This window comes from Tachysurus vachellii, chromosome 16, assembly GCF_030014155.1.
Source record: "Tachysurus vachellii isolate PV-2020 chromosome 16, HZAU_Pvac_v1, whole genome shotgun sequence".
Lineage (NCBI taxonomy): Eukaryota > Metazoa > Chordata > Actinopteri > Siluriformes > Bagridae > Tachysurus > Tachysurus vachellii.
The window spans coordinates 21,633,183-21,658,642 of record NC_083475.1 but is presented as its reverse complement, the minus strand read 5'-3'; the positions used below and the strand labels follow the sequence as shown (position 1 = coordinate 21,658,642).

The 25,460-nt window shown below is 44.5% G+C and overlaps 2 protein-coding genes and 1 long non-coding RNA gene across 5 annotated transcripts in view; 1 reads left to right on the top strand and 2 right to left on the bottom strand.

The window, feature by feature from the left end:
- Positions 1-18,326, top strand: part of lhfpl3 (LHFPL tetraspan subfamily member 3) — a 29,266-nt gene extending 10,940 nt beyond the window's left edge. The window contains exons 2-4 of the mRNA XM_060890117.1: positions 14,490-14,720; positions 16,700-16,733; positions 17,212-18,326. Coding sequence (XP_060746100.1) covers positions 14,490-14,720; positions 16,700-16,716 — 248 coding nt within the window. The 3' untranslated portion in view covers positions 16,717-16,733; positions 17,212-18,326. The remainder of the gene's footprint in view (positions 1-14,489; positions 14,721-16,699; positions 16,734-17,211) is intronic.
- Positions 14,587-21,896, bottom strand: LOC132859383 (uncharacterized). The gene is made up of 3 exons (XR_009649736.1): positions 21,880-21,896; positions 21,113-21,152; positions 14,587-14,710 (listed from the first exon to the last, which is right to left on the bottom strand). It is a non-coding gene; the product is annotated as an uncharacterized LOC132859383 (long non-coding RNA).
- A 2,880-nt stretch (positions 21,897-24,776) lies between these two features.
- Positions 24,777-25,460, bottom strand: part of kmt2e (lysine (K)-specific methyltransferase 2E) — a 39,823-nt gene continuing 39,139 nt past the window's right edge. For all 3 annotated transcript variants that reach the window (XM_060888994.1, XM_060888995.1, XM_060888996.1), the window contains one exon: positions 24,777-25,460. This exon is cut by the window's right edge and continues 1,489 nt beyond it. The gene's annotated coding sequence lies outside the window, so the exon portion shown is untranslated.

The window sequence follows — 25,460 nt, the reverse complement described above, 5'->3', positions numbered from 1 at the left end:
ACCGTCACTCAATCTCTCTCACACACTCTCTCTCTCACTCTCTCTCTCTCTCACTCTCTCTCTCTCTCTCTCACACTCTCTCACACGCTCTCTCTCTCTCTCTCTCTCTCTCACTCTCTCTCTATCAGTAGCTAATAACCGACAGAGAGAGTACGAGGCCGTTCGCAGACACATCACTGATCTGTTGCAATGCATTATGGGAAACTTCAGTGGGACTGAGATAGTCACGCTGAGAGAAGGAAATAATTTATTATATTTCAGACCCGTTGACATGCTAATGTACCACACGCTAATACACAATACTGCAAGCTAGCACTTCAGATAATAAACACTGTGTATGTGTGTATGTGTGTGTGTGTGTGTGTGTGTGTGTATGTGTGTGTGTGTATGTGTGTGTGTGTGTGTGTGTATGTGTGAGTGTGTGTGTGTGTGTTTGTGTGTGTGTGTGTGTGTGTGTGTGTGTGTGTGGCAGTAAACATATCTACACTGTGGTGGTATGATAAAGCAGAGCTTTAGGGCTTTTTTGGCTATCTAGCCTTGTTGTGAGACATAAAGCTAGTTAGCCATTCATTTGAATAGGTTTGTTGGGGGATATTTTTAGCGTTGTTGGCTGGTCTGCTTGGTTTAGCCATATGTTCTGAGGGTAACTTGTTTTGATGTTTTTTGCTGCTTACTGATAACAACATGTTTAAATAGATTGATAGGTTGATCTATGCTCAGGCCTCGAGGGTGACCTCTAGTGGTTGCTCATCAATGTTACAGTAATCAAGATTCAAGATTTTATCATGTACGCAGTTACATACATTATATAACATGCAGTGAAGTGAAAACCTGCCCTTTTGTAAATAAAATATATTTCAGAATCAGATAAAAAATAATAATGAATTAGAATAGAATAGAATGCAATATAAAATTATGTGATGTACAGAGGTCCAGAGGTATTGTGTGTAGAAAACATTGAGTCTTTATGGAGTCTGATGTTCTGAGGGATGAAGCTCCTCCCTCTTGTTGGAGCTCTTGCACTTCCCGGAGTGAGTGCAGGCCTTAATGAAATGTCAGAGCATCAGGTCACTCATGGTGCATCTCTGGAGCAGTGAAGGTCCAAGGGCTTTGCTCCAGGGTCCAGCAGCAGTGTGGTGGTGCTGAGGTCTGAACCAGTAATCAGTAACTAAGAGCATCAACCACTGAGCCTCTACTACCCTGAACCCTAATGATAACATGTTAGTGATAATATGTTATATATCCATATGTTGCCTCACAGCTCCAGGGCTTGTGTGAAGGTTCCTCCAGGTTTCTCCCACCTCTCACTTACATTACTGCAGATGTTTTAGTGAGGATTATGAGAGATTTCTCTGCCTCTCTGTGTTTATTCTGAAAAATAATTAGCATTAAATCACCCTTTAAAACAAAAAAAAGGAAAGAAAACCTCCTGTGAGTAAGGAGAACAGGCGTGCGACTGCAGTGGAATCGTTCATGGTTTTAACCTTGAGGATGTTAATTTGGTGTCAGCAGCACAGCTGTGAGGGAGGATGAGGATGCTGCACAGCTGTAAGTCACGTGGGATTGGCTGTATGACAATGACATCACATTCTGTTCAAGTCAGGTGCTGTTTTATTTATTTATTTATTTTAAACATGGACAAAGAGCTTTACAAAAAAAAACAACAGCAGAATAACAATGAAGCCAGTCTGAGGTGTGTGTGTGTGTGTTGTATATATATATATATATAAAATACAATGTGTGTGTGTGTGTTATATATATATATGTATATATATATATATATATATATATATATATATATATATATATATATATATATATATATATATATATAATACAATCAGTTCTTTAGTTCTTCATAACAATTTTATAACAATTTTCTCTGTTTGAATACGAACTTTAGGCTGAACATCACCAGGCTTCACTGAAGACATGATCAGAGATCTTAGTGAAAATCTGCAGCTCTTCTGTGATGGAGATGTTGTGTGTTCTGCTCAGTTCTGCTCAGTGAGGGTTGGACGTACTGTAGATGTTCTGCTGTAAGAGTAAGACTCATGATCCCACATCAGAGATGGAGGAGTGGGACAGAGTTCTCTGAGGTTCTCTGAGGTTCTTAACTCAATACCTCTTTATGTTTTAAAAAAAGTAGTTTTGTTGTAGGATGTGTTTTAGCTAACATGTAAAGTTTAAAATTAATTTAAAAATTTTAATTTAAAATTCTAAATACTATACAGTATGTATATCCCTATCCCTAATGAGCAAGCCGGAGGTGACGGCGGCAAGGAAAAACTCCCTGAGATGATATGAGGAAGAAGCTCGAGAGAGAGAAAGAAAGAGAGAATTGTTAGGTATGATTGTAATCAGGTGATGGACAATGTACATTATGTGTAAAGTGCAGACAGGGACTCCATCAAGACTAACTATGACATCATAACTAAAAGACTAGAGCCAGAAGGTGACACAGACATGAGGTCCCACCGCTCCACAGTCTGTAAACCTGAGCGACTTGTGATGGTGTTAAGGAGACAACATCAAGACATCTCAGTTCACCAAACACTCTATGACCATGAACCCTCCAGATCTGCTCCTTTACCTAAGAAAAGCTATTCATAAAAATCTAAACTAAACAAATGTGTTTTTAGCCTGGACTTAAACACTGAGACTGTGTTCCATAACTGTGGGTCAGAGAATCTTCTAACTTATCAAAATGAATATTAAAGTCTCCAACAATTACTGCTTTGTCTAAAGAAACAACAAAGTTTGAAACAAAATCTGCAAATTCATGGAGGAATTCAGAATATGGTCCAGGAGGTCTGTAAATAACAATTAGAGGAACTGACTCAGTAGACTTGTTTTCTGTAGCTACATACAGTATATGATGTTAGTATGAAGAACTTCTAATGAGTTAAACATGTGTCTAGATTCTTGCTTGACATCGAGCTTATCATCATGAATAACTGCGACACCTCCTCCCCTGACTCCTCCCCTGACTCCTCCCCTGACTCCTCCCCTGCCTGTTAGGTGTGGCTGATGTATATAACTATAACCGGGAGGACAAGCTTCGTTTAATGCAAACTCGTTTGGTTTGACTCATGTTTCTGTTAAACACAGAACACTAAACTTCTGATCAGTAATCATTTCATTAGCCATAAGAGCTTTAGATGCAAGAGATCTTATATTTAACAGTCAGGTTGGTGGAGAGCTCCTGCCTCAAGTAGAGGAGTTTAAGTATCTTGGGGTCTTGTTCACGAGTGAGGGAAGGATGGAGCGGGAGATCGACAGGCAGATCGGTGCATCTTCTGCAGTGATGCTGTCGATATACCGGTCTGTTGTGGTGAAGAAAGAGCTGAGCTGTAAGGTGAAGCTTTCTATTTACCAGTCGATCTACGTTCCTACCCTCACCTATGGTCATGAGCTTTGGGTCATGACCAAAAGGACAAGATCCCGGATACAGGCGGCCGAAATGAGTTTCCTCCGCAGGGTGGCTGGGCGCTCCCTTAGAGACAGGGTGAGGAGCTCGGTCACTCGGGAGGAGCTCAGAGTAGAGCCGCTGCTCCTCCACATCGAGAGGAGTCAGCTGAGGTGGCTCGGGCATCTGTTCCGGATGCCTCCTGGATGCCTCCCTGGATAGGTGTTCCGGGCATGTCCAACCGGGAGGAGGCCCTGGGGAAGACCTAGGACACGCTGGAGGGACTATGTCTCTCGGCTGGCCTGGGAACGCCTCGGTATTCCCCCGGAAGAGCTGGAGGAAGTGTCTGGGGAGAGGGAAGTCTAGGCTTTCCTGCTTAGACTGCTACCCCCGCGACCCGGCCCCGGATAAGCGTTAGAAAGTGAATGGATGGATGGATGGATGGATGGCTTCAGATCAAAGGTGCTGGCTGTACATTCACTATGATCTAATTTTATGCTAATAAGGTACTAAAACAAATTTTCTGAGTATTTATAGTTTTTTGTTTAGCTCAGAAAACAGAACAGTCTCTATATAGTGAACCCTGGGTGACGACTCACAGCAGCTAGCAGACGGTCAGATTAGCCATTAGCCTGCTTAGCCCTGGCTCCAGATTGTCACCGATTAACTAGGTCTGTTCTTAAACTATGTGCAATGCTGCAAAGTAATTGAGAGCAGCACCTTCCTGAGTGGGATGGACACCGTCCCATCCTAACAGGTCAGCCTTGCTCTTAAAAGCGCTACAATTATCTATGAAGCCCACATTGTTCTCAGAGCACCACATGGACATCCAGCAGTTCAGCGACCATAACCTGCTGTAAGCTACATCGCCAAGCCGCATTGGGATGGGACCAGAGCTTACTACAGCATCAGACATCACCTTCACTAATTTACACAATTTACACTCTACAATATTAGAGTACCTTTGAGTACCTATGCTTGCCTAAGACCCTAAGATTACCTAAGATTACTATGTCCGGCACCCTGGCTCCTTCAACACACCTAACCAGTGCTGCTGGAGCCCTTAAAGGCGGAGCTAATTTCACATGCCTTAAGATGGAGTCTCCTATAACCAGAGCTCTTTCAGGTTTCTCAGCAGGTTCTTCACTGAGGAGAGCAAACCTGTTAGACATGTGAAGAGGAGAGGAGTGGTGCTCCTGTGGGCAAGCCTTAGCGTTAGCTTTGGCTTTGTGACTTTGTCGCTGAGTCGTCACCCATTTGCCCCACTGTGAGGGCTCTAATGCCGGAGGTGGAGGGTTACTAACTCCGCCTAAAGCATCCAGATTTTCCCCTACAGAAACTACACTACTATCACTATCATTCTGTAGTGTCTGGATGCGCTCCTCTAAAGCTGAAGTCATCTCCGTCAGAGAGCTAACACACTTATCACGAGTAAAATTAACGCTAATGACAAAGGAAGAATTACTAAACATTCTGCAGCTCTCACACTGGACAAGATGAAAGTGATTATGTATCTTTGAGTTGAATCAGATCGGAATATTAAAAAGATCTGATGATCGTTTCCTCCGCTAGATGTTTGAAGACGAAACAAAAAAGGGTCTACTGAAGAAGAGGAATAAAAATGAACTGCGATAGAAAAGTCAAGAATTTAATAAACGAAAGCAACAATCTGAAACATTAAGCAAAAAGAGAAAATAAAATACGGTATAATTTAAACACAGATACAGGCACGAAAACTCGCGGCAAATGATTCAGACACAGGAAGTGACCAGGAAGTGACACAGGAAGTGAGTCATAGTCTTGCGATATGTTTTAGCTGGATTTTAACGTTTTACTGAAATGCTCGGATAGGACGATGGATCACTGGCAGGAGGCTGTGATTTATTCTCAAACGATGTAGCCACATGTCCTTACGTCTAATGGAGATTCCAGTGCACTTTGATCTTCTGTAACGTGTCGGGATTCCGGGTGAAGCAGAATATTTGTTGGGAATAACGAACAGCAAGGAGGAAAACCACATGAGGTCCCTACATCACCTTTATATCACTCTCCATGGGTCAGACTGTTTGCTGTGGTTTACTTGTGCTATGGCTAACACACACACACACACACATGCACACACACACACACGCACACACGCACACACGCACACATACACAGGTGACCTCCACAGTAACTGGATTTGCACACAGTGCACCTCACAAACACTGTCCTCAGCAGTTGCCATGGAAACCACACACCTCTCTACTTATCTTTGGGCTGCGATTGAATATTAACTTCTGTCAAACACACACACACACACACACACACACATGCTCACAAGCACATACCCACACAGGCAAAAGTGGGAGGGGACAGGGGTGTGTCACTATGGTAACCTGTAGAGCAGATGAGCTCAGGCAGTCTCTCACACACACTCACTCACACACACACACACACTCACTCACACACATACACACATCTGAATCAGTGACTCAGTTGTACTCCCCTAAGCATTACTCTTTCAGTCAACTGGAACACACCGTATTCTGTGTGTGTGTGTGTGTGTGTGTGTGTGTATGTGTGTGTGTGTGTGTGTGTGAGAGAGAGGGAGTGTGTGTGTTTCTGTGAGATTTAGCAGAAGGAGCTTGCAGCACAGAGCGACGAGGCGATGATAAAAGACTCGCTCGCCTTCATCCTGCATCTAAGGAATACTAAAACTCTCCCATCAGCCTACTTCAAACAGCCACAGACACACACACACACACACACACACACACACACACACACAGGGAAAGAGATCTGAATTTAGATGAGCTTCTTTGATGCAGAAATAAAAAGAAAAGATTCTGCTCCCTGTTTAACACAGTGGAGTGGAATGTTTCTTAAACACACACACACACACACACACACACACACACACGCACAGATGCGTCACTCTAACGTAACTCTATCTTAAGGCAGATGAACTGCTCCTCCTGCATCACTCTGTACTTCCGGTCAAACACAGAATAACATATGAAAGAAAGACAAGACAAAGACAAGAGCAGAAGAAAGATAAAAAGGGAAAAAGAGAGCTGCTGATTGGACAGCCCACTGTGACATCATCAAGTCAAAACTCGGTGGAAGTAAAAGAACACAAAACATCATATATTGTAACAATAAACAACAAATATGTGACGATATGAGAGCGGGAGATAGAGTGAGAGAGAGAGGGAGAGCAAGAGAGAGAGAGAGAGAGAGAGAGAGAGAGAGCAGGAGATAGATTAAAATAAACCCCAGAAAGAAACAGCTGCTGATTAAACATCTGTGAAGCTCATTGTGACATCATTAAGACAGATAGACAAATAAATAGACAGATGAAGAGAGAGAAAGAGAGGTGAATTAATTCTGACATCATCACACACCATCACACCCTTTTCTTACACCCACTGTCACAGCCTCACCTCTCTCCTCTTTAATCCCTTCACCACGCCCCTCTGCCACACCCCGTCACGCCCCTCTGACATGCCCCTCTGTAACGCCCCTCTCTCAAACCCCTGCCATGCTCCTCTGGCACGCCCCGTCACGCCCCTCTGCCACACACTCTGCCATGCCCCTCTGCCACGCCCCTCTGCCACACACTCTGCCACACTGTGACAGAGTGAACTGTCCCTATCATCAGCAAGGCGCTACATACCCCACTACACATTCACTTCTCCTCTGTTTCTCTGAAAGGTGACCAGAGGAGTTCTACCAGTGGAAGGAGCGCTGGAGAATCTCGTCGCGACATTCAAGACAGAAAGGGGGATAAAGACACCAGAGAGCAGAAAATCACGTGTTACTATTGTCAACAGCCAGGACGCAAATCAACCGTGTGCCCAGCAAGAAAAGCCAAATTGACGGGGTTTTGTTATGTCCCAAGGAAGGAGGACAGTACAGTGAATTGTATGGGGAACCCCCAACTCATCCCAGTGACCGTTAATGGGAAGGAGTTGACTGCTTTGTTGGACACTGGGAGTTCAATGTCGCTGGTGAAGAGATGTCACGTGACCAGTGTGTCTTTCACAAATCACACAAAACTACAATGTGTGCATGGAGATGTGAAACAGTACCCCCAGACAGAGGTGAATGTGAACATTAATGGACAAACATACCTACTTACTGTGGCGATTGTGGAAACTCTACCGGCGGAAGTGATTTTGGGACGCGACGTACCGGTATTACCAGAACTGGTACAAGTGAACTGGGAGGAAGAACGATCAAGAACCAACGGCCAGCTAGCATGTCCAGTTGTCTCTCGGGCCCAAGCTAAGATGGAACTGCAGCCGTTGCCGGACTTGGACAGTAGTTTGCTTCAAGGTGGGACCAAGGGGCCCAGGAAATCACGTCGGCAACGCCGGCTAGAGAAAGGAATTGGTACACCAGTGCCGGCGATCAAAACTGAAGGACTGGAGGTGAGTGGATGGACTGTACCTGTGAACATTGTGAAGCTGCAGCACGCCGACGAGTCACTGAAGCCTTTGTTCGAGAAAGCGTTGCAAGGCAAACAAGCAGACGTGTGTGGGGAGAGGTATATCATCACCAACGATATACTCTACATGCAAGCCTCGGATGTAACTCGGTTGGTGTTGCCGAAATGTTGTCGCCCCGTGGTGTTGCACCTGGCACATACAGTTCCCTGGGCAGGACATCTTGCGCTGCAGAAAACCTACGCACGCATCAGCTCACGATTCATCTGGCCATCTATGTACATGGATGTACAAAAGTACTGCACCACATGCCCCACCTGTCAGCAGACCAGTGCTGTGCGACGACGAGACAGGGCCCCTCTGCAACCATTGCCCGTGATCGCTGTACCGTTCTGACGCATCGCTATGGACATAGTAGGGCCACTGGAGAGGAGCAGTACAGGATATCAGTATATTCTTGTTATCAGTGACTACACTACTAGGTACCCGGAGGCATTTCCTCTCCGCTCCATCACCACCCCTAAGATCATAAATGCTCTCATTCAACTGTTCTCTCGGGTTGGAATCCCAGAAGAAATACTCACGGATCAAGGGACCAACTTCACCTCAAAGCTGATGGGACAGTTACACCGACAGCTGGGTATCACCGCTATTAAGACCACCCCATATCACCCACAGACAGATGGACTGGTGGAACGCTTCAATAAAACACTCAAAAGCATGCTGCGGAAATTTGTGTCGGAAACTGGAAGGGACTGGGATAAATGGCTACCCTTCTTGCTGTTTGCCTACCGGGAGGTGCCACAAGCATCGACTGGCTTCTCACCTTTCGAGCTCCTGTACGGTTGGCAGGTCCAAGGACCTCTGGATCTCCTCCGGAAAAACTGGGAGGACCCTTGTTCAGAAAAGAAGGCGAAAAAGGGCATAGTCCAGTATATCCTGGAGATGAGGGATCGACTGGAGAACTACAGGAAGCTGGCAGAGGAGAACCTCAGAAAGGCCCAGAAGGCACAGAAAACATGGTATGACCAGCAAGCCCGTTCCAGAGAGCTACGACCAGGTCAGAAGGTGCTGTTGTTGCTGCCAACATCCACGAGCAAGCTCCTTATGAAGTGGCAGGGACCCTACAGTGTTGTACGGAGGATGGGGTAGACAACTTATGAGATCCATCACCCGGACAAAGGCAAAGCGACACAGACCTACCACATTAACCAGCTGAAGGAGTGGAAAGAGCCTCCCAGCGAAAAGGCCGAACCGGTACTGCTCATCCAAAAGGTGGAGGATGATCAGGAGGAGGATCACCCGGAACCAAAAGCTAGCGAGCAGGCCCAGCCATCAGAGGTAGGCCTTGGACATCTGGAGGCACCCAAACAGGCTGAGCTGCAAACGCTCTTTGGTCGATACCCCGCGTTGTTCCGTCAGTGGCCTGGACGGACCGACCTGATTCACCACCAGATCCGCCTGACTGATACAACTCCATCTCGACAGAGACCGTATCGGGTACCTGAGAGGCTGGTGGCCCCACTGAAGGCAGAAGTCAGGACTATGCTGGAGATGGGAGTAATTGAGCCATCAAGTAGTGAATGGAGTAGTCAGGTGGTCATCGTACCAAAGAAGGACAACACCCTCTGCATCTGCATTGACTTCCGTCGATTAAACTCCCAATCCCAGTTCGACGCATACCTGATGCCACGCATTGACGATCTGCTGGAAAAGATCGGGAGAGCCAAATATGTGACGACACTAGACCTGTGTAAAGGCTACTGGCATGTTCCTCCTGAGAAGACATCCAGGCCTTACACAGCGTTCAGGACCCCACTAGGATTGTACCAGTTCACAGTTCTTCCCTTTGGCCTGCACGGGGCACCAGCAACGTTCCAGAGGTTGATGGACCGGGTGCTGCAGCGCGGGGAAGAGTGGTCGGCCGCGTATCTGGACGATGTGGTGGTCAGGTCCTTCTTAGGACTGGTGGGATGGTACCGGCGGTTCATCCCAAATTTCTCCACCACCGCAGTACCGCTGAGCAACCTGCTGGGGAAGGCAGTGAAGAACCCAATACGGTGGACTGAAGACTGTGAGACAGCCTTCGTCACGCTGAAGGAAAGAATGTGTGCAGAGCCTGTCTTATGCAGTCCAGACTTCACAAAGCGGTTCACCGTCCAGGTTGATGCATCTTCGGTGGGAGTTGGAGCAGCCTTGACCCAGGGTGAGGAAGGCAACGAGAGACCAGTTGCCTTCCTGAGTCGGAAACTGCTGCCACGTGAAACTCGGTATTCCACCATTGAGAAAGAATGCCTGGTAATCAAATGGGCCCTGGAGAGCCTGAAGTATTACCTGCTAGGAAGGGAATTCACCCTGGAAACTGACCACAGAGCCTTAACCTGGATCCACACCATGAAGGACCACAATTTATTCCTTGCAGCCATACCACTTCAGGGTCAGACATCGTCCAGGGAAACAGAACCTGACTGCTGACTACCTGTCTCGCCACCCAGCCAGCTCGCGGCTTGGAGAGGGGGAAGGTGATGTGACAGAGTGAGCTGTCCCTATCATCAGCAAGGCGCTACATACCCCACTACACATTCACTTCTCCTCTGTTTCTCGCTACAGTGCTGTGGGTGCACACACACGCCAGTTAGCACGCCGCTCGCTCGCATACATGCCGCACACACACTCACTTCATTCTTTCATTCCGGACAATAAGCACACACACACTCACACACACACACACAAGGACTTTGTAATTCTTTATTTGTCTTTAAATATCTATGTATAGGTTTCCTTTTCTGGGGTTAAGTTTTAGAAACTCGCCTGTTTGTTGTGTCGGTCTTCCGGGTGGGTTTGGACAGCAGCCAACCGGAGCGCTGGATAGCGGCTGGCTTTAATAAAGTGCCAGCGCTGCGCCGCACATGCGCAGTGCCGCACATGCGCAGTAAAACCGGAAGTCGGCGAGTTTATTTTGATGGAACATTTTTGTTTGTGATTACTCTTATTATTATTATTGGTATCGTTCTCATTATTGCTGTTATTATTGTTATTACTATTGTTATTATGTTTATTATTTATATATAATGTTATAACTCCTTTATATGGCTGGGTAAAAATTCCAACCCCTCTGGGAGAAATGGTTGAGTCCATGGGGAGGGGCTTACATTTTAAAAAACAGTCTCCCACTTCAGTTTGGGGTGGGAGTGGTAGGAGTGTGAAGAGTTTTGGAATTGGAAGCAAGTCAAGTAAATGCACAATTGTAGGTGCTGTATGCTCGTGCATTTACTTGACTCGCTTCCAATTCCAAAGTTCCAAGTCCAAAGATGGCGAGTATTGCCATCATTTGGGTAGAAGGCGAACCCGTAAGGCCGCTCTACCACACACACACTCTGCCATGCCCCTCTGCCACACACTCTGCCATGCCCCTCTGCCATGCCCCTCTGCCACACACTCTGCCACACACTCTGCCACGCCCCTCTGCCACACACTCTGCCATGCCCCTCTGCCACACACTCTGCCATGCCCCTCTGCCACACACCCTGCCATGCCCCTCTGCCACACACTCTGCCACACACTCTGCCATGCCCCTCTGCCACACACTCTGCCACGCCCCTCTGCCACACACTCTGATACACATTCTGCCACGCCCCTCTGCCACACACTCTGCCACACACTCTGCCACGCCCCTCTGCCACACACTCTGCCACGCCCCTCTGCCACACACTCTGCCACGCCCTTCTACCACACACTCTGCCATGCCCCTCTGCCACACACTCTGCCATGCCACTCTGCCACACACTCTGCCACGCCCCTCTGCCACACACTCTGCCATACACTCTGCCACACACTCTGCCACGCCCCTCTGCCACACACTCTGCCATGCCCCTCTGCCATACACTCTGCCACACACTCTGCCATGCCCCTCTGCCACACACTCTGCCATGCCCCTCTGCCACACACTCTACCACGCCCCTCTGCCACACACTCTGCCACACACTCTTTCATGCCCCTCTGCCACACACTCTGCCATGCCCCTCTGCCACACACTCTACCACGCCCCTCTGCCACACACTCTGCCACACACTCTGCCACGCCCCTCTGCCACACACTCTTTCATGCCCCTCTGCCACACACTCTGCCACGCCCCTCTGCCACACACTCTGCCACGCCCCTCTGCCACGCCCCTCTGCCACACACTCTGCCACACCCTTCTGCCACACACTCTGCCACGCCCTTCTGCCACACACTCTGCCACGCCGCTGTGCCACACCCCTCTGCCACACACTCTGCCACGCCCCTCTGCCACACACTCTGCCATGCCCCTCTGCCATGCCCCTCGAAAGCCCCCGCTCTGCCACACACTCTGCCACGCCCCTCTGCCACACACTCTGCCACACACTCTGCCACACCCTTCTGCCACACACTCTGCCACGCCCTTCTGCCACACACTCTGCCACTTCGCTGTGCCACACCCCTCTGCCACACACTCTGCCACGCCCCTCTGCCACACACTCTGCCATGCCCCTCTGCCATGCCCCTCGAAAGCCCCCGCTCTGCCACACACTCTGCCACGCCCCTCTGCCACACACTCTGCCACGCCCCTCTGCCACACACTCTGTCACGCCCCTCTGCCACACACTCTGCCATGCCTCTCTGCCACACACTCTGCCATGCCCCTCTGCCACGCCCCTCTGTCACGCCCCTCTGCCACGCCCCTCTGCCACACACTCTGCCACACACTCTGCCACGCCCCTCTGCCACACACTCTGCCACACACTCTGCCATGCCCCCTCTGCCACACACTCTGCCATGCCGCTCTGCCACACACTCTGCCACACCCCTCTGCCACACTCTCTGCCAAGCCCCTCTGCCACACACTCTGTCACGCCCCTCTGCCATACACTCTGCCACACACTCTGCCATGCCCCTCTGCCACACACTCTGCCATGCCGCTCTGCCACACACTGCCACACCCCTCTGCCACACACTCTGCCATGCCTCTCTGCCACACACTCTGCCATGGCCCTCTGCCACGCCCCTCTGTCACGCCCCCCTTCCACACACTCTGCCATGCCCCTCTGCCACGCCCCTCTGCCACACACTCTGCCACGCCCCTCTGCCACACACTCTGCCACGTCCCTCTGTTACACACTCTGCCACGCCCCTCTGCCACACACTGCCACGCCCCTCTGCCACACACTCTGCCACGCCCCTCTGCCATACACTCTGCCACACACTCTGCCATGCCCCCTCTGCCACACACTCTGCCATGCCGCTCTGCCACACACTCTGCCACACCCCTCTGCCACACACTCTGCCACGCCCCTCTGCCACACACTCTGTCACGCCCCTCTGCCACGCCCCTCTGTTACACACTCTGCCACGCCCCTCTGCCCTGCCCCTCTGCCACACACTCTGCCATGCCCCTCTGCCACACACTCTGCCATGCCCCTCTGCCACACACTCTGCCACACCCCTCTGCCACACACTCTGCCACACACTCTGCCACGCCCCTCTGCCACACACTCTGCCAGGCCCCTCTGCCACACACTCTGCCATGCCCCTCTGCCACACACTCTGCCACGCCCCTCTGCCACACACTCTGCCACACCCCTCTGCCACACACTCTGCCACGCCCCTCTGCCACACACTCTGCCACACACTCTGCCATGCCCCTCTGCCACACACTCTGCCATGCCCCTCTGCCACACACTCTGCCACGCCCCTCTGCCACACACTCTGCCACGCCCCTCTGCCACACACTCTGCCACGCCCCTCTGCCACACACTCTGCCACGCCCCTCTGCCACGCCCCTCTGCTACGCCCCTCTGCCACGCCCCTCTGCCACACACTCTGCCACGCCCCTCTGCCACACACTCAGCCACACACTCTGCCATGCCCCTCTGCCACACACTCTGCAACGCCCCTCTGCCACGCCCCTCTGCCACGCCCCTCTGCCACGCCCCTCTGCCACACACTCTGTCACGCCCCTCTGCCACACACACTGCCATGCCCCTCTGTCACGCTCCACAAGTCACACGTCCTTTATTGCCATAATGACGGAGAGAAATAAAAAGAGAAAAAACAACACACTCTAACTGATGACTTTAAGCCGTTTACTTTTCCCCCTTTATCACACACTCGTCTTCCTCACTGCAGCACTTAAACCAATCACCACAGTGCATTGTGGGTAGTTCCTCAGTTTGTGCATTATGTGCCGCAGTGCATTGTGGGATTGAAAATGTGCAATGGATCTAATCCAATATATATAAAAAGAGAAAAAGAGGAATAGAGACAGGGACAATGAATAAGATGGAAAGAGAGGAAGACAGAGAGAGAGACAGAAATATAAAGAGACAGACAGAATTAGAGAGAGATTAAAGGACAGAAGAGATATTCATTCTTCACTCAGCTCTTTATCTAATCTTCTCTGAGTGCAGTCATCTTTTTCTGTATCTCTCTCTCTCTCTCTCTCTCTCTCTCTCTATGTTCATTTCCTCCCTGTAGCAGATGTTTTAGCAGTGAATTAGCTTTTGGCAAAACTGTAAATGATCACAGTGGAGGAACAACAACACCTGCTGATTTGATAAATCACTCCTGATGAGCTCTGTGTGTGTGTGTGTGTGTGTGTGTGTGTGTGTGTGTGTGTGTGTATATATCAGGTACATGCCTGGTCCTCGGCTGTCTGATTTACCCTGATGGCTGGGACGCGGAGCAGGTGAAGCGGATGTGCGGAGAGCAGACAGATAAATACACAATCGGGAAGTGCTCAGTGCGCTGGGCCTACATCCTGGCCATCATGGGCATCCTGGACGCACTCATCCTCTCCTTCCTCGCCTTTGTGCTGGGAAACCGGCAGGACGGCCTCATGGGAGATGAGCTGCTAGGAGACAGTAAGAACAACATAAACTATACTTCCTGTTAATATACACTGATGATTTCTCCTCAAATCACACAACTTTCTTCTTCTTCTTCTTCTTCTTCTTCTTCTTATTATTACTATTATTATTATTATTATTATTATTATTATTACATTAATATTAATGACGCACTACGTCAGTGTTTACTCAGGGAAAGTTCCTGGTGTTCAGACTCGGGTTCTGCAGATGATTTTCTCAGCTCCACCTTCAGAGTGTGGAAATAAATCTGCTATATCACTAATAGCTGACAAAACAAAACACCTTTATTTATTTATTTATTTATTTATTTATTTATTTATTTATTTATTTATTTAACTCTGTGTGTGTGGAAAAAACAGTATTAAAAACTAATAAACCTACCTAAACATTGCTTCTTTTAATCTGTTTATTATTGGTGGCGCGATCGCAGTACGAGTCGCTGTGAACGAGCCGTTACTATAGAAACGAGAGCATCAAATTTAAAACATCTTTTGACCAATCACGATTCAGAACCATACAAAACTACCAGGTTACTTAAAGAATAAATAAATAAAAAGAGGCGTCTGCAGAGAGGGAGAATTTGGAATGTTATTATTTATTTATTTATTTATTTAATTTATTAATTTAACATATTGTTGTTCTTAGGCTCAACACTCCTGATCATCTGTGTGTGTGTGTGTGTGTGTGTGTGTGTGTGTGTGTGTGTGTGTGTGTGTGTGTGTTTGTGTGTGTGTGTGTGCTTAAAATCTGGTTTCTATTCCAAACTTCTCTCTTCCATTCACTCCCTCATTTTTTAGACAAAAGAAAAAAACAGACAGATCAGGCAGGAGGAGATGAGAGAAAATGAGAAAGTGTAATGGTCATTAAGGAGAAAATGGGACGGAGAGAGCGAGGGAGAGAGAGAGAGGGAGAGAGGGAGAGGGAGGGAGAGAGAGGGGGAGAGGGAGAGAGAGAGAGAGAGAGAGGGAGGGAGAGAGAGGGGGAGAGGGAGAGAGAGAGGGGGAGAGAGAGAGAGAGAGAGAGAGAGAGAGAGAGAGAGAGAGACAGAGAGAGAGGTGATGGATGGAGAGAAGAAGATTGCATGAATATAAGGAATGAAGTCTCTGTGGGTTTGGGGTTAATTCAGGCTCCAGGCATCAGACAGAGTCGTGCATCACTAATGTGTGTTTACACACTTCACTGATTCACACAGACACACACACACTCTCACACACACACTCTCACACACACACAGACACACTCTCTCTCACACACACACACAGACACACTCTTACACACACAGACACACACACACAGACACACACACACAGACACACGCACACAGACACAGACACTCTTACACACACAGACACAAACACACACACACACACACACACACACACACGCACACATACACTCACACACAGAAAATAATATTTACTGTGTTGTTGGATTTTATTTACCACAAATCTGAAAAAAGTGATCTTAAAAAGTGAAGACTGTGGGGCAGATGTGGATTCTGAGTAGAGGGTGTGGGGCAGATGTGGATTCTGAGTAGAGAGTGTGGGGCAGATGTAGAGTCTGAGTAGAGAGTGTGGGGCAGATGTAGAGTCTGAGTAGAGAGTGTGGGGCAGATGTGGAGTCTGAGTAGAGAGTGTGGGGCAGATGTAGAGTCTGAGTAGAGAGTGTGGGGCAGATGTAGAGTCTGAGTAGAGAGTGTGGGGCAGATGTGGAGTCTGAGTAGAGAGTGTGGGGCACATGTATTAATGACACAGAGGATGTCTGATCATTTGTTCAGATTAAAGACATCGAGGTCAAACCTGAAATATTATTATACTGATATTTAACTTTTAGGGACTTTTATGATTTAATAGAAAGTGTTAAATACATCAGTGAAGCATTTAGTGTCTTTATTATTTCCTCTTTTTTTATTCTTCATATAAATGTTTATGACCGAAGTAACAACGTCTCTGTGGTGTGTTTTATTCTAACAGAAAGTGGAAGTGCGTAGAGCTTCAGCTGGACGAGGTCAGTACACACACACACACACACACACACACACACACACACACACTTTATTAAATAACATTAAGAAGGAAATTAAAGAAAGCATTTTTTTTTCACTGAGTAATTTCACTAAAATTATTTAGTTATAAATCACTGAATTAATTATTTATTTGTTACGTAATTCTTTTACGTTACAGATGTTTTTTACACAAGTTTTTATTTTAGTTTAAAGCGATTCTACTGTTTTTGTCGACGTTTTATTATTTTTCTTTTGTTTATATGTTGTTTTGTTGTTGTGTTTGTCGTGAAACTAATTTTGTTATGTCTGGATTTGTTTATTATTTACATGTTATTTAAAAAAATATATTATTGTTTATCACTTTGTTGTTGACTAAGACACAAATATCAGGACAGATTTATTTGTTATTCTTTTTTTTTTCAGATGTTATTCTGCTTAGTTTATTTATTTTATTTTGATTTATTTCTCTTTTCTCCTCAGAGTGACTCGATCAGCTGAAATAAAAGAAGTAAAGTTCTGTGATCCGGTCACCTTCCAGCTTTTTACCCAGCATCCTCTGGGGCTGTGTGTTTAGAGGGAAATAAAGAAAGACGTCCAGATTTTGGAAGAAGAAATGACTTTTCATGGCTGTGAGGACTGGACCAGGCAGCTACACACACACACACACACACACACACACACACACAACCTGCCGCTTAGTGTGCTAGGATCAGTGTCAGCACTTCCATATCTCTTTGTCTTTACAAACAAACACACACACACATAAACACACACACATACACACACACACACACACACACACACACACACACACACACCCTTGATATAAACGTGTCCGTGTTTTCGAGTTTGTTCATTATTTTCATGTTTAGTCGACCAGACTGAACTCTCAAGGCGACATGAAGAGACTGTTTCCATGGTGACAGAGAACAGTGGAGGATTTCGGGGACGCCGCGGTGACCTCTGTGTCCTTTCGGAAGAAAATGTCTACATCAGAAGGTGGCAGAAAAACCCCTGAGTGTGTATTTTCAGGTGATTCTGTAGACAGCTGTGTGTCTGTGCTGTGATCTTTAAGCGTTAACAAATCTATAAATAGAATTCATCGTCCCTAAAGTTCGCTGTATTATGAGCAAAATTCTTCAGTATTTTTCAATCTGGAGAAAACATAATTTTTGTCTTTTAAAAAAACACAGCTACGTGCCAGCTAGCGGAACTCTGGTGCCTCGCCGCCATGGTTCCGGTTGCTTAGCAACAGAGTTCACCACTGGCAGTGTGTATGAGCGTGCTAGTTCACAAGAGTATGGAATAGAGAGTAGGGGGAGATTTGAAACACACACACACACACACACACATTCTCAAACACACACATACACATACATACTCAAACACACACACATATACACGCACACACTCACATACACACACACTCACATACACATACTGTTATCATGTGTAACAGTAATAAAGTTCCTTCAGAACAACAGAATTAGTGTTAGTGTGTAGAGTCTTTTGGGAAAATCTATAACTTTTATTTATTATTTTTTTAAATAATTTATTCTGTAGATTACTTTATATGATTTTTATTATTATTTTATTTTCATTATTACATGTCTTTTTTTCTAGATAATTCTATTATATTTTGTTTTTTAAAGAAGTTTATTCTGTCATTATCTAAAGTATATTTCACTTTAATTTGTTTATTCTAGATCATCATTCTTTCTTTATTCGGTTGTGCAGTTTTATGTTTGTTTGTTTTTTTAAAAATCCTTTAAAATGTATTATTTTATTCCATTAAATTTGCTCATTATTTATTTTTTAATGATTTTGTTCATTTGTGTATTTTTTACATAAGAAATCTTTTATTTTGCTCGTGTTCGTATCACAACGTGATCAAAAGCCAGGAACAGTTTGGGTTTAAAGAAAATATCTGGACACTCAGTTTTAAAAAAAAATACACATAGACATTTTTGGGATATTTTTTGGCCATGAAAAAAAATTGTACATAAATCATTTGGCTAATTTTAAAAAGTTGAAGCTTCAGTAAGTGTTGAATCGTCTCAGCGTCCGTGTTGGTGTTTCTGTCTCTGCCTTCCAAATATCACACCACTTCCTGTTTCTGGACAGCGTCATAGGCTACAGCTGTGTGTGTGTGTGTGTGTGTGTGTGTGTGAACATCAGTGTTGTTCTGTCTAGCAGACATGTGCCAGTATCATGTAACACCATTTAGCGTGATGTTTAACACTTAATCATGAGTGTTTTCTTTTTACGCAGGAATCAGGAAATTAGCAGTTGCTAGTTGTGGATCTGTTGTCGGGCGAGTTAATGAACTAGCAAGTGACAGATCGTTGAATAAAGCTCATGTAAGTCACAGTTAAAATGTTTCTCAGTGCGATGGAGACCTCAGAACTTCACAGATAGAATTTCACACAACTGAAGCGTGACTCTATTAATGTACTTATAGATTTGGCTCTTGTTTTTTTTTATGGCTAGAAAAATACAAAACAACGAACAACTGCAGTGCAGCACAGAGATCAGGAATAGAAGGGGCGGGGCTTGTAACAGAACAGACAAACGCAACATGGCTGCCGGATTAGCTAACTCTACTAGCTATATGTACATTACCCATCTCTGCTGCTGCCTTCCATGTGTTCATTTTCTTTGTAACGTCTCTAGACACGAGACGTCGTGTACAACAGGACGAGATCAAACCGCATTTCAGTCAGTGGAAAATAACTGCAGGTAAGAACAAACGTTGTGAGTGAAAAACTGAAGAAAGCTTGAATCACATGCGCTCGGTCAGTGATTAGATTGTGCTGAATGTTTGGATTTGTCACATCACGTGTCGTACATCTTTTGTGTAAAAAACTAAAAATCGTCATTGGTTACTGAAACCACGGCTATGTGTTGTGCACATAAACACATGTAGACTGGAAAATAAACCATCATCTGACGCTGTATCACTCGCTAGCATGAAGGTAAAGTTTAAATAAACTTCTACAAGTCTGTTCTATGTTAATACACAGTGAAAACTTTTACATGTGATGTCATAGCGCGTGATTTGGGCTCGTGCTAATGTCTGCTAGCTAACGTTTTCCTAACATTAACGCTAGCTCTTTAGTTGTCTGATGAAATGAAGCTAGCTTACATGAGGTAAATAATTTTAGTATGCTGTTGTCTGATCTGATCGAGTCACAGCCTTCACGCGGCGTGTTATCACGAGAGCGTTACGAGAGACACGTGGTCTTTACCCTGTATATATTTTGTCTAATGTGTTTGTTCATTTGAGGTTTGCCAGCTAGCAAGTATAAGCTAACCCAGCAGCAGCTTTCAGTCACACTCATAACCTTTCCTGATAACGCTAACTAGCCAGCTAGCATAAACCTAATCTTTTTTTTTGAGTAATCAGATGTCAGAGTGGGCGTGTCTTTTAGTTTATATATGGGCTCCAAGACACACCCACTGGTCACCAGTCTGCAGACACACACTTTTTCTCTTCTCCTGAATTTATTGTCTTTTATTTCTTTTCAAGTGTAAATGTAAGAATGTTATGTATAAAAAAGACAAATGTGACATCACGAAAAAGAAACTTGTTCTAATTTTTTTTAAAGTAAAATATTGTAATAATATTGTAAACTGTAAAAAAAAAAAAAAGCATTGAAAATTATCTTGATGGACAGAAATACGGTTTTAGGTGAAATAATAACGTGTTTGAACATGTTTTGTATGTTCGTGTCCTGATTCCACTGAGAAACAATTGTCTCTATGCTACAAGACTCCAAGTTTTCACATTTCAAATACTGTATTTTTAACAGTATAGCTAGCAAAACTTTCTGCCAGCTCAAAATTAAACACGTTAACTAGCTTACTTAAGATTTAAGCTAACTCTTCAAGTGTAAGTCTAATTTTTTGACATTACGTAGCTAGCCAAACTTCCTAGAAAGCTATATACCATAAGGAATTGCTTTTGCCTGAACACGGCCGTTAGTGTTAGCTTAACGTTAATGCTAGCTCTTCTGCAGTAAGCTTAGCCATCTCATGTTATGTAGCTATATCATTGAGTGCATAGTTTTAATGCTGTAATGCATTTCTTTATCTATCTCACTCAGGCTGGCTAAAATAGCTAGCTAGCTAGCTAACATGAGGTAATCTAGCGTGGTCTGCGGTTTTATCAGTCTAAAACACATCTTTAGAGCAAGCTAGCTCATTTTAAAATGATAATGTGAGGTAAACAATTCTGTATTGCTATTGGCTGAGCAGATTGATCTGAAGCCCCGCCCCTTTATTGCACCACTCTGTAAAATCAGGACATGATGCATACTAAACAGATTTAGAATTAATTATTATTATTATTATTATTATTATTATTATATCTGTACATTACCAAAGTCCCCAATGTTGGGTGTCTGTCTTGTCTAATGTTCCTGTATATAGAATAAAAAAGAAAGAAAGAAATGTAAATATGCCATAATATCCTAAAAACACACACCATGTAGAGACTGATTCAGAGATGTAAGTGAATAAAAAAATTATCTCAAAAGACAATCGCAGCTTTATGACTTTTCTTTTTCATGAATTTACAAAAAGGATTTGTGTTTTACATGATCACTATTGTAAATACTTAATCTTCACTGCTAATGCTAGCTAGCTAACATGAAAAATCTCTGTGCTGACATGCACCTAGTAGCCAGCATTTCTCAGAGGATTTATATCATTTATATCAGTACATAATTCTAATTCTCACCGGTCATTCTAACTAACTAGCTAGCTAATAATCTGTGAACAATTATAACCTGTAATTCCAATGCGAGGTAGCTAATTTGCACCTAGTAGTCAACTTTTTCTTATGCTATCTGTACACCTGTAACTTGTCATAGTCCTCGTTGCTAATGCTAGCTAACTAACTAGCTATCATGAGGCAAGTCTATAAACAAATCATATCTATAAAGATTCAAAATCTTCATAGATAAATATAACAAGAAAGGATTTGTCTGAGAATTGTAATTAATTTTATTACTTAAATTAAATCAATAAATAATCTTAAAATTGAATGCTAATGCTAGCTGGCTAAAAAAAAATCTTTACTCTTAATTCTAACTAGTTAGCTAGATCACATATACCTATACATAGTGTGACAATCATACTCTTTACCGCTAATGCTGTGAGGGATTCAGACCGAATTTGAGACAGGCTTTGGGTGTTCAGGAAGAGCTTCCAGATGACTGGGAAACTACAGCAGAAGGGATCAGGGAGACAGGTAGGAGGGTGCTAGGTGTGTCATCTGGAAGGAGAAAAGAACATAAAGGAACATGGTGGTGGAACGAGGAAGTACAGGACAGCATTCGGAGGAAGAGACTAGCTAAAAAGAAGTGGGATGTAGAAAGGACTGAAGAAAATAGACAGGATCTGAGAAGTGGAAAAGCTGTTGGTCCAGATGACATACTTGTGGAGGTGTGGAAGAGTCTACGAGAAACAACAGTGGAGTTTCTGTCTAGATTGTTCAACAGGATTTTAGAGAGTGAGAAGATGCCTGAGGAATGGAGGAGAAGTGTTCTAGTTGTTCTAGGAGCTATGGTACTGTATGAGGATGTCGGGAGTGGCAGAGAAGTACGTCAGTGTAGTTCAGGATGTGTAGGAGAGGAGTATGATAGCAGTGAGATGTGCTGTAGGTCAGACAGAGGAGTTCAAGGTGGAGGTGGGACTACATCAAGGATTGGCTTTGAGTCCCTTCTTTTTTGCTGTGGTGATAGACAGGTTGACAGATGAAGTCAGACAGGAATCGCCATGGACAATGATGTTTGTGGATGACATTGTGATCTATAGTGAGAGTAGAGAGCAGGTGGAGAAACACCTGGAAAGGTGGAGGTCTGCTTTGGAAAGAAGAGGAAGGAAAGTCAGTCTTAAGAATACATGTGTATGATGAAGAGGGAGGGAAGTAGAACAGTGAGGTTACAGGGTTCTGAGGTCAAGCAGGTGCAGGAGTTTAAAGATTTGTGGTTAAATATCCAGTGTGACGGGGAGTGTGGAAAAGAGGTGAGTACAGGTGGGTGGGAAAAAGTGTCAGGAGTGTTGTGTGTGACAGAAGAGTGTCGTGTGTGTGACAGAAGAGTGTCAGGAGTGTTGTGTGTGTGACAGAAGAGTGTCAGGGGTGTTGTGTTGTGTGACAGAAGAGTGTCAGGAGTGTTGTGTGTGTGACAGAAGAGTGTCAGGAGTGTTGTGTGTGACAGAAGAGTGTCAAGAGTGTTGTGTGTGTGTGTGTGTGACAGAAGAGTGTTAGTAAGAATGAAAGAAAAGGTGTAGAAGACAGTAGTGAGAGCAGCTCTGCGTTATGGGTTAGAGACTGTAGCAGTGAGGAAAAGACATGAGGCAAAGATGGAGGTAGCAGAGATGAGGATGTTGAGGTTCTCTTTAGGAGTGACGAGGATGGACAGGATTAGGAACGAGGACATCAGAGGGACAGATCAGGTTGGCTGTTTTGGGGACAAGGACAGAGAGACTAGATTGAGATGGTTTGGACATGTACAGAGGAGGGAGATGGTTATATTGGTAGAAGGATGTTGGAGATGGAGCTGCAGGTCAGAGGTCAAGAGGAAGGACAAAGAGGAGACGTATGGATGTGTTAAATGAGGACATGAAGGTAACTGGTGTGAGAGTCGAGGATGATGAGGATAGAGTTAGGTGGAAACAGATGATTCACTGTGGTGACCCCTAACGGGAAAAGACAAAAGTAGAAGAAGAAGACAAAGTATATCAATAAATAATCATAATATTTAATGCTAATGCTAACTGTCTAAAAAAGGAAATCTTCTCTGCTAATACTACCTACCTAGCTAGATCACATATACCAATAAACCAACATGAGAGACAATGAATCCATGAAGCTAACAGATCTGTGGGACAAGCATGTGTTGTATGCTAATGCTAACCAGCTAACATAAGACAGGATTTAACCCATACTAATTAGCTTCATTCCAAGTGCTAGCTTGCTAACATAATTTTTTTTAGTTAGTGGTAAAGCTGGCTGTTTTGACCAAAAGCTAATCTTATAATCGTTCATTCTGTTGTGTGGATTTTTATTCATTTTTTTAAACAGTATTTTTTTCTTTTCCTGAACGTTCTTTTTGTATTATATTAAAAATAATCTTTATTTAAAGTTTTATTTTCAAAAGAGAAAGAACAGGAGAAATATTTAACAACTGAGCTGAATAAATATCATTAGCATGCTAGTTAGCTAACTGACATATTCTGTATTTATCAACTTTAAATAGTTAAAAAAAAACACCTTTGGTTAGTTACTGCATAGAAATCGTTTTAATAGTCAAATAAACACCATTTCATTCTTAAAAAAGAAAAGTGATGATAAAACATCAGAAAATGAACGCTGTGATTTGGCGTGCGAACGTCATGAGGTGAAGTTTAAAGGGAATGTTCGATGTTCAGAACTGAGACAGACATGAGATTAAATTGATTCTCCTGTTTGGTAACTTCCTGTTCTGCACTCAGAGGAGTGCACACTCGTGTAAGGAGAGTGTTCTCCATGTGAGATGGAGCCAAGAGTGAACGTTTAAAACCCGGATTATGATTCAGGGAAGGTTCGGCGTCGGAGTGAAGAGTAAAGCACTGCTCACTTGTCACATCTGGTGGGCAAACAGTGGCATTACACACAGGATGTTCTACCAGGACGACGAGAAACGAACACAAACACATCTAATCTAACATTTAACTATAAACAGAAGACAAAAGGTGAAAGATGTCTTCAGGAGTTTAGACGTCTCAGGTTTTCATTAACTCGTCAAGTAAACTGTGATTTTTCCAAACGAACGTATAAAAAAAGATGATAAATGATTAAATGTAATTGCTGTTTTTTTTTTTTAATAGACAAACATCTCAGTATAAACGTATTTAACACAGAATTGCTTATTTTTCCTCCACAGTAGCAGCAGCAGCAGGATTTCTCCACGATGTCATGACCATCTTAAACTAAACAAAGGTCTTCATGGTGACGTTCAGCCTTGAGCTCAAGCAAAACAAAACCAGGACACAAGAGGTGATATAAAACTGTAATTACAGTGATTTATTATAATGAACCATGAAAATATCCAACCAGTGTTGTGTCTGTGAGCGTCTGCTCTTCACACACACACTCGAACACACACACTCACACGAAGAATAAAAAATAAAATAAAACTGTAGAGAGAGAGAGAGAGAGAGAGAGAGAGAGAAAGAGAGAGAGAGAGAGAGAGGACAAATTGAATAATCCCGGGAGATGGAAATAAAAATAGTGCTACTGTCACAGAAACATTCAGCTTTTTTATTTTTTTCCTTTGTTTTCTTTTTTTATGAGAAGTATGCGCTCATATTTACAACAATATTCAAAAAAAAAAAAGAAAAAAAAAAAAAAAAAAAAAGATGTGAGCAAAGTGTACAAGCGTAGAAAAAAAAGCTGATATTTACACCCATCCGTCTCTGCAGAAAGAACGCTGGAGGAACCACCTATACAATTAAATTACACTTTCTACAAATAACTGTGGAAGTTCAAAAAATAAACCGCTCACGGTGAACAGGAAGTTATGTCTCTCTCACACTCGCACGAACAGTCGCGATGAACACATGAACACGTATGGACCAACAAATACACTGTCTGTCTGTCTTTGTCTCTCACACACACACACACACACACACACGCACACACAGACACACACAGAAGTGCAGACTCCCGGAGCGGCGAAGCG